General features: G+C 33.0%; 1 protein-coding gene across 1 annotated transcript in view; it reads left to right on the top strand.

Moving 5' to 3' along the window:
• Positions 1-8,175, top strand: part of LOC111041175 (lipase 3-like) — a 22,155-nt gene extending 13,980 nt beyond the window's left edge. Inside the window, exons 2-8 of the mRNA XM_022325382.1 lie at positions 2,936-3,140; positions 3,999-4,119; positions 4,728-4,974; positions 5,850-6,008; positions 6,383-6,467; positions 6,939-7,084; positions 7,495-8,175. Coding sequence (XP_022181074.1) covers positions 2,936-3,140; positions 3,999-4,119; positions 4,728-4,974; positions 5,850-6,008; positions 6,383-6,467; positions 6,939-7,084; positions 7,495-7,734 — 1,203 coding nt within the window. The 3' untranslated portion in view covers positions 7,735-8,175. The remainder of the gene's footprint in view (positions 1-2,935; positions 3,141-3,998; positions 4,120-4,727; positions 4,975-5,849; positions 6,009-6,382; positions 6,468-6,938; positions 7,085-7,494) is intronic.
• Positions 8,176-9,873: the final 1,698 nt, after the last annotated feature.

Genomic DNA, 9,873 nt, shown 5'->3' with positions numbered 1-9,873 from the left:
GGCCATACGACAGTTTGCTATAAACTGCAAGACGGTTACACGGATAATTTTGTGTATAACAACACTATACACTATTATTTCATATAACAATATAATACACGATCTACGAGTGCGCAACGATCGTGAGTGATTGCGGAGGCGCTTAATCTGCTCGTCCTCGTACATAATAATAATAATAATAATATATCATCATTGCGGTGTTACGTGTGCCGCGGGTGTGTGTTAAATAATTATTTAATTTTGTTATTTTTTATTTTCGTTTTATTGTTTATTTTACGGGCTTACGCTCGCGCTCCGCAATACCAACGGTTATCGCTGCAGGTGCCTGTGCAGAAATTATTGTATTCGTTCTTGGTCTGTACCACCGCGGTTTTCGCAATCTCTCACACCGTTGCTCAAACCGTGGCCGCGGCGACTATAAGTAAGTATAATAATTACACCGTATATGTGCCCACATTATAGTAAGCACATTCAAATATACTAAGCAAGCGATGAAATATTATTATATTATTGTGTTTTAAATTGTATTGCGTGCGATTGACGAGGAAGATTTTTCTTTGCCACCCGAGATCCGAGCGCAGTTGTATGTCGGTTCAACCCGCTAAAACGATAATTGTAGGAGGCTCCTATATTGTATGCAATATAATATTACAATAATTGGACAAATATCTATACTTTTATTAATCTTTATGTATACCGACTACCTAAACTGTATTTTATTTTAGTTTATGTTATGTATTTATGTCACACGGCCATAGAATATATTATTCAGCTACATTGAGTGCACCCAACATATTTTTGTTATGGAATTTTGCAACGACACTGTCATAGAGATGGTTTTTCATTCCCTTTTACGTCACTGTTAATATTACAATATAGTAGACAGTAGGTATTGTCATATTAAAACTTAAGTAAAATTCAATAGATACTTATCAAAGCATTTGTTATTCGAATATGTATAATATTGAATACATAAAATATTAATATGTGTCTTGAATTCCTGATGTCATACCTTATTGTATATACGTGGCTTCATATAATGCTTGGTCCCCGTGGAATACGACGGGCAAAGGTCGTGCATGTGAAAAAGAAATGTTTTTAAAAAAGATTCATTTCTCGACCTTTTGCGACCTTGTCCTCTATTACAGTACCTGTATTATCATTTATCTGTGTCAGGCATAATAATACGTAATACCCGACGATCGGTCTTTTTATATTTGTATATGCACCACTCGCCAATAGTGTGCCAATTCGTGATGAATGAAAATATGAATATGCCACCTCACAACACGACTAAAGCTTTTTCACACGCAGAAATTAAAAAAGGCCGTCGAGATGAAAGCGTTTTTTCCTCTGTGCACATATTGAACTGTATATATTATTACAGAATGAGAATGATGTGCTGCACAGTTCCAAGGTCAAGAAAATTTACACTTTTTCGTGAATTAATATTTATGTTATAGTTATGAAATGTTATTGTATAGTATTAGGTATTTAAAATTGTGTGTATGTGATAATGCATGGGAAGGACATCAACAAACCGTGGCCAAGTCGATCGTTACTGTCGTCTGTCACTATAATGAGTATAATACTATATATACGCTTGATAATACATATATTTTTATGCATTATAATTAGCGAATGGATGCGAGGACTATGAAACCCAAATTTATTATTGCAGCCGTTCAATGACTGATTTTGTATGACACTTCGCCCAAACGCATAGCGGCACCCTGCAGATAAAATATGTTTATCGTATTCTATATCAATTCTTTCTTTTTAATTCTTTTACATAAGAGGTCGTATTAATAGGCACAATACACAAATTTCCAATTCACTATAATGACAATCAAAACAACAGTACTATAGTTGTACGTAAACGAATATATTAAACGAAAATATTATGATAAAAAATACAATTTCAATAATTCCTTTACGTAAGTAGGTATTTGCATCATATGTACGATCGGTCAGCAAATTATAAAATAATAATTATATAATGTACCTCGACGAAAGTCTCCATATGAGTGTAATATACACAGCACTTTATAATGCCTATATAATATAAAAGTATACCTATATATATATATGTATATAATAGTATTATGTTTATACATAGGAACTATATGGTCTTAGCTAAGACACGGTGAGGAATAGAAATAAATAAAAAATATAAGTGAACATCTTAGTATAATACTTACCTACATAAACATAAATAATATAATTCGTTCTATAAAATGTTAGGCAACACCCATGCAAGCGCTTTCAGTCAGATGCAACATTATTGTGAAATTCGATGACATTAGCCTGCACTGTTAACATAATACAATTGATTCAACCACAATCCATATGAGTGTAATAATGTGTGGTTGATCCAGAATAAATCAAAGGGGGAGTAATTAAAATGTATCCAATATAAAAAAAAAATATAATAAGCTCAAGCCGTTCATGGGGGGTGGGGGGAGGGGGTTATATGTATGGTGTATTATTATGTTATAACTATAATTCAAATATTTCTTTAATCAATTGGTTTTAGGTTATGTATGTATAGGTACTATAGGTATACAAGTAAATATAAAATTTAATTCTATCTTTGTAAAAGCCGATTGGCATTAATTTATAAAAAATGTAATAAATAAATTCATATAGGTACATATTACATACTTTTTTTGTTTATTATAGAACTCACTATCATGGAAGATGGATAAATATTACACTCGGTGGTTTTATATGCTTTAGTACCTATGTATTGTTTTCGTGTATTTGTGCATAAATTAAATACAAACTATATAGTTCCCTCACTACCCCCTCCCCCCGCTGACTATTGATTTTATATTATAGGTATAAACTATATAGTAATCTGCATTTCATAATATGCCCGGGAAATTGCGTAAAAAATCACTACTAACATGATTGCTCTCGTTTACGTGTACAGGATGATTACATTAGACAAGAAGGATATCCGGCGGAGAGACACACGGTGATCACGGCAGATGGTTACAATCTGACGCTGCACAGGATACCGTACAGTCGAAACGATGACCTGGCTGCCCTCACCAGAAGACCGGCGGTGCTGGTCCAACACGGCATACTGTGCAGTTCGACGGACTGGGTGATCGCAGGACCCAATAGCAGTCTAGGTGAGTGTTTTACTTAGGTCCCGGTTGAAGTCCTAGTACTCAAGTATTGTCTATGGTGTGAAGGGGAGGGGGATATTTTTTAATATATCTTAAGTTTCAATAAAACATTAATGACGAAAAAGAGAGTGGGTGATTTAAAACATATAGAATATAGAAAATAATGCACACTTCCCTAATAATATATATATTTATGTATTCTATACAATTGATTAAGGTATTTTTTTTAACTGTTTCCGAAGCTGGGTGATGACTAATTTTCAAACATATCAATGGGAACACTGGAACAGGATTGAAACATATACTGTTTTTGTTGTAGTATTTGAATGACATTTTTTTTAAACTACCTACATACAAACTCAATATTAGCCATACTTACGTATTACATTCAAAATCTAAATATCATCATAGTCATATTATAATATGATGAATAATAAATAATAATATAATTATATAGGTAGGTAGGAACTAGGTAATACATGGTATATAATTAGTATTTAGTTTAATGTCATAAACACATGTACGGTATATTAGGTATCCGATGAAAGTTTGAGATACAGTTATTATTGAGATGCTGAACGATAACACACTCGTTCATTTGATTACCTGTTCCATGATAATAACACAAATTACTAAATCGTGATATAAATATAATATAACAGTATACCGAGGTAACTTGCATTCAAAATCGCGGGACACAAATTACCTTTGTACAGGATTTATTATCTGGGACGCGACAACTTAGTCTAGTTCGAATCCTAAAGAGCAAATGTCGTGAAATTGCAGTTATTCTATTATAAATTGTCATGTACCTATTATATTTTTACGATTGTTATTGTTGATCTCTCGCCGTATTTTCAGCGTTCATACTGTCGGATGCGGGATACGACGTGTGGCTTGCAAATTCCCGGGGAAACACGTACTCCAGAAACCACGTGACCCTAGACCCGGCGAGGGAACCGGAAAAGTTTTGGGATTTCAGGTAAATAACATAATATTAATATAAGTAATACCGTTGATTATTTATTAAATACCCGTATATAATCAATGGTAACACCTATAAATATAACATGATGGTAGAAAGAAATAATATACAGTAAAACTTTCTTATAACGGTCCCCCTACATACAGAACTTTTTTTCACAAGCGAAAATAACAACAGTCCCGTGTAACGTGTTTTCCATAAAATATTTTGGTCTTCCCATATAACTTCTTTGTAACTAAAAATGCAGTTTGTACCAATGAGTGATTCCATTATAAAGAGGTTTTACTGTATACAATATACATGTTATTGTATATAATATTACGATATATTAGATGAGCTAGGCCGGCATAATATATGGGGAGACATTGATATCCGTGAATTGCTGGACATAAAATATAGGTAATTATTATAATATCATATTTTTTACTGTAATTGCTGAGTTATCGTAGTGAGTTGTATACAAGTTGTATACTTTTATAAAATTTAAAAAAATAGTAATAATAATATTATATTATAATACTATGTAAATGAACCAGAACGATAATACCGTGATCTCGTCTCCATTTTGTCGCTTACACAATTGTCACACATTATTTATTATTTAGCTGGCACGAGATGGGCACAATCGACCTGCCCAACACGATCGATTACATCCTGGACAAGACAGGCGAACCAGACTTAAACTACGTGGGTCACTCGATGGGCACGGCCATATTTTACGTCCTGTGTTCGGAGAGACCCGAGTACCAGGACAAGGTTCGGTCGATGTCAGCAATGGCTCCGATCGCCTACCTGAACCACGTCAAAAGTCCGATCATGACCTTCTTGTCGTCCGTGGCGGACCCGTTGGCTGTAAGTACAGCGTGCGAGAGGCGATAAAAATTATTATCGCAGATGTGGTAGGCGTAAATCCAGTGGATTTAACGTAGTAAAATAATTACCTAATAATTTTAGTAAGTATCTATACTATATAGGGCGTAACAACCTGAAAAATGAAAGAAACTAACCTAACCTTAGCTCCCCGTCATAAGCGTACCTAACTGCCATTTTTGTGATAGCAAAATAATGTTCGGATAATAGGTACACTCTCAGCTATAACACTATTATTAGTTTATCTGAATTTACTGAATTACATAAAAACATGACGGACCCATTTTGATATTTCTAATACGAGTATATTATACATTTATACCTATAAATGTGTCTCAATATTATAATTCTTAACAAAAATTGTAAAAACAAATCATTAAAATGTTATTACACATAATATAATACATTTACAATCGTCTAACAATCATGACTGTCGAGTGTCTACTAGATAAAAACACATGTATACCATACAGATTACAGATAATTTTATTGGAAACATTTAACATAATGTACCTACTTATTGTTTTCAATTATCTAAATTGGGGCTTGATAAAGAGTCACTGACTATAAATATTTATTTTATTACCTTGTTTATATTAAACACAATAATATTATTGATAAAACTGTATGGAGCAATTAATATAGTTAACTATGGGTATAATGTATAAACGCCGATACTCTCCGCTATTATTTTATCGATATGTACAAAAACAAATCATTTTTTAAACAAACACAAACATAATGATGGTATGTTGAAATATATAATTATACCTATCTGAAATCGTATATACCTACTCCATTGCCACCGATTTTTGAGTATTTTACATTTTGTACTCACGTGGTGCCTCGGTTTTCAGTGGTTGTGCAACAGTCTGGGATACTACGAGTTCAGGCCGAACGGAAAGATTTTACTGTTCGCGGGGAAAGCATTCTGCGAAGCTAACTCGCTGGCCGAAGGTGTTTGCGACAACTTGCTGTTTCTATACGCCGGATATGATTCGAAACGACTGATCAAAGTACGTGAGCGCACCTGAAGTGATATCGATATAATATTATATACATGTTTTTAATAATAATTAAAAAACCTATTTTCTCAATATATCTTCGCTCATTTTTCGCGATCCACTCATTGTCCCGGTCGATTTTTGTGTCTATCAACATTTTTTATAAATTGTTATCATTGATTGTATCTATTATCTATCTCCAGTATGAGTAGGTATATTTAATATTCTAAATAAATAATATTATTCACGCGGCATGGAGAAACGCAAAATCGACCGATGAAACGAGTGGCTTCCATTTAAAAAAAAAATATGATTCTGAGCATTACCCACCAACAGAAAATCTAAGACTAATGGGCTAAACCACATTTTTTGTAAAACCGTTTCAGAGCATTCTGCCGATAATTTTGGCACACACTCCGGCTGGTGCATCCGCACGTCAACTCACTCATTTCGCTCAGCTCATGAAACGCGGTCAGTGGAGTGCATTCATATCATAACTATAATATGTATAACAATAAAATACGATGATAATAGATTTATGAAATTTTATCACAGAAACTACTGGTTGAAATTTCAATTTCAATTATGTATTGATAACTTTTATTTGGTCGATAATGGTTTGCTACCAAAAAGGTGACTCTTAATTGATAAAAGTAGGTTTGCATGTATCTTCCACTCAATCGGCACTCATTGAAGAAGAATTTAAGAATTAGAAAATATAAAATAAAATTTACAATTAAAAAATATAATAGATGGGTGGGTGAGAGTAGTTGGTGAACCTTTCGCTGTATATTCTTACCAGGGAGTGCTTGTGCAGAATTGCCAATTTTATTTTAGTCGACTGGCTTCAGCAGCCGACTAATACATAATGATATCATAATAAAAATGTATATTTTATTGATTTATTTATCGTTTTGTGTACCCACAATGATATGTCAACAGACCAATGGTTCGGCCAGTACAACTACAACAAACAGAAAAACTTGGAAAAGTACGGACAACCGGAACCGCCAGCGTACGACCTGACAAACATCACGGTGCCAGTGGCTCTGTATCACGCACAAAACGATTGGCTGTCGTCGATGGAGGTAAAATAATATTATTAATTTTCGTGAACGCGTTGCACAGTCGTCGGCAGCGCACGCAAACCATTCCGTAGTTTACGCAATAATATTATATCATTAATTTAGTATAACTGTAATAGGAATTTCAAGTATGCTCAAAGCGATCTGTGTTTTCGTCCTAGTTCGCACATGTGCATTGCCTTGTATTTTTGTGCATACTGCATTCTCATAAAACAAAAATATAATAAATTATACCTACACATTTTGCGTCAGATTAAGTTGATTGTTGCGGTTGCATAATATACTATATTAAAATAAATCGTACACTTCCCCTAAATATGCGCACTCTTATCTTTGGGCATACTTCCTTATTCCTTACAATAATATTGTACACATTTTTATACACGTTGTCGTTGCGCGCATATACTTTTCAGGACGTCAAGGTCCTGGCGAGCAAGCTTCCGAACGTGGCCGAGAGAAAGGTCGTGCCGTTCCCGGAGTTCAATCACTTAGACTTCCTGTGGGCGAATGACGTGAAAAACATCGTTTACGACGACCTGATCGGGTTCATGAAAAGGCACGACCGGAAGTACGTGGATGTAAGGCTACGGCCATCTGCGGAAGTGGACGCGAACGTCGTGCACCCGGATTACATCGTATCCGACGTTGCGTAGAGGTGAAAATATAGCGAGTGCAGACCGTCGACCCTTACAACTCCATTCACTGGCGCCATCACATCGCGGGTGAGAGACGGGACAACGCAGTTTTCCGCCAAAATCGACCTTTCCGTTTATATATACCACTGCACTAGTATAGCACCTACGGGGAATCTTTCACATGGGCAACAAGAATAAAAGTCGTATTAAAGAGAAATTTGTTAAGTAGAATTAAATAAATTTGGTTCTCAAAAATATTTAAGCAGAAGATATTGTTGTTAAACGGAAGTTAGTTGTATACAGGTAGTGCAATCACGAAATCACAATATGAGGTAGGTGCCACTTAATATTTCAGTTGAATGACCATTAATTGAAATGGGGTTTTCGAGAAATAATATCCGATAAGGAAGTATCTAAATGCACATTTTCTGGCAAATTTCAAAACTGTAACTCTTAAAACACATGCGTAATACAACTTGTTTTTTTTTACAAGACTTCAATTTTTCTACGGATTCAGGCAGACTATTTTTTTAAAACAATTTTTGTTGAAAAAATGTTTTTCTAATTATAAAATTGGTTCAGTTATCGTATGATGAAATGTAATATTTGTTAAGGAAAATTGTTTAAAAAAAATTCTCCAACTGAATCCGTAAAAAAAATTGGGGTTGCCATTAAAAAAAAGTAAGCTGTATTGCTATATTAATATATATATATATATATATATCTGTGGGATGTATCTCCTGTTTTTTCTTCTTTTTCGAGAACGTTTTCTCTCGACGGGTAAAAGTCTGTTTTTCCTTCTTCCGCGTTTTTGTTGTGCAAAGATGTTAATGACTCATTCCTGTTACAATCAGTGGCGTGCCCTGGGGGGAGGTAAGGGGTTATTCTGTCCCCCTTGTCCCATAAATCATCTTATTTGTGTCTGTTGTACTAGCATCAATTAATTTAAATATATTAGCAGGGTTCTGAGTTAGGGTTTTAGAAAATTCATATATTTCTTATAAAATTCTTAAAGATAACAGAACATGCTTCTTAAAATGTGTTTTATAATACAGAGAACTGAAGGAATTAAACATTTGACATCACATACTTTGAGATTTTTTTAACAAAGTTGATCGTATATTTTATGAAATAACATTTTAATTGACGTGTTTTTGATTATATGTCTATACATTTTAAAAGTAAACATAGATTAAATAAAATACACTTACAGACACAACGACACATTATTTCGTATTGAGTACCTATATTTGGTATTGATTTTAATCTTTTGTTATTTTATAATTTTAATGGGATCCTTTTTTGTCATTTACGGTTGTGATTATCTTCGAACGAGGGTTTAAGGTACTATATTAAATATTAATACGGCCGACCTATTATAACTTTGTTTTAAAATTCAAATTTTCGCACATTTTGTGGATTTTAATCTTGTATATTTTTAGCACATATTGGCGGTATTTAATGTAATATTATAGCACGTATGTTGCAATTTTAAGCGCTATAAAATCCCCACCCTGATTTTTTTATTACTTATAACATTCATTGAACATTTTTGGGAATGCCACGGGTTACAATACTATAAGGAAGTTGTCCACAATACAAGGAATCCCAGATAGCATAAAATCATAATATCATTATTTGATTTTTAGTTTGAATATTTAGTTAATATCGTATAAATTTCTTATGAACCAAGAAATATTGTTTCACAAATAATGAAATTTTTATATGACATTTATTTTTAATATTATAAATTGTATCCCTGAAATTTTGATACCTGATCTATACCTGATATATATAAATATATAAGTATTGTAATATTAATATTATATGGTACCACGCTTTATACATTGTACATGATCTACCGGAGCTGGTTTTGATGTCACTACTTGTTTAAACAACGGCATTATGTGCATTATTATTTATATTAAATATTGTTAAGCTGATTTAATTATTATACTATTGATGTTTAATACAATTAAATCACAATTATATGTACGTAAATAGACTTTTAAACTTATAAATAAGTTTTTTAGAGCATTTGATAACAGAACAATAATCCTATATTTAAGATTTAAATAAAAAATAAGAAAAATTAAACAGGATTATATTTTTTATATTATATCTTCTGAATAATATTTGTTAGAATAAACTTACAAT

The sequence above is a fragment of the Myzus persicae genome, unplaced genomic scaffold (genome assembly GCF_001856785.1).
Source record: "Myzus persicae strain clone G006 unplaced genomic scaffold, MPER_G0061.0, whole genome shotgun sequence".
NCBI classification, from domain to species: domain Eukaryota; kingdom Metazoa; phylum Arthropoda; class Insecta; order Hemiptera; family Aphididae; genus Myzus; species Myzus persicae.
The sequence above is the reverse complement of the archived record's forward strand: the minus strand, read 5'-3'. Positions and strand labels throughout refer to the sequence as shown.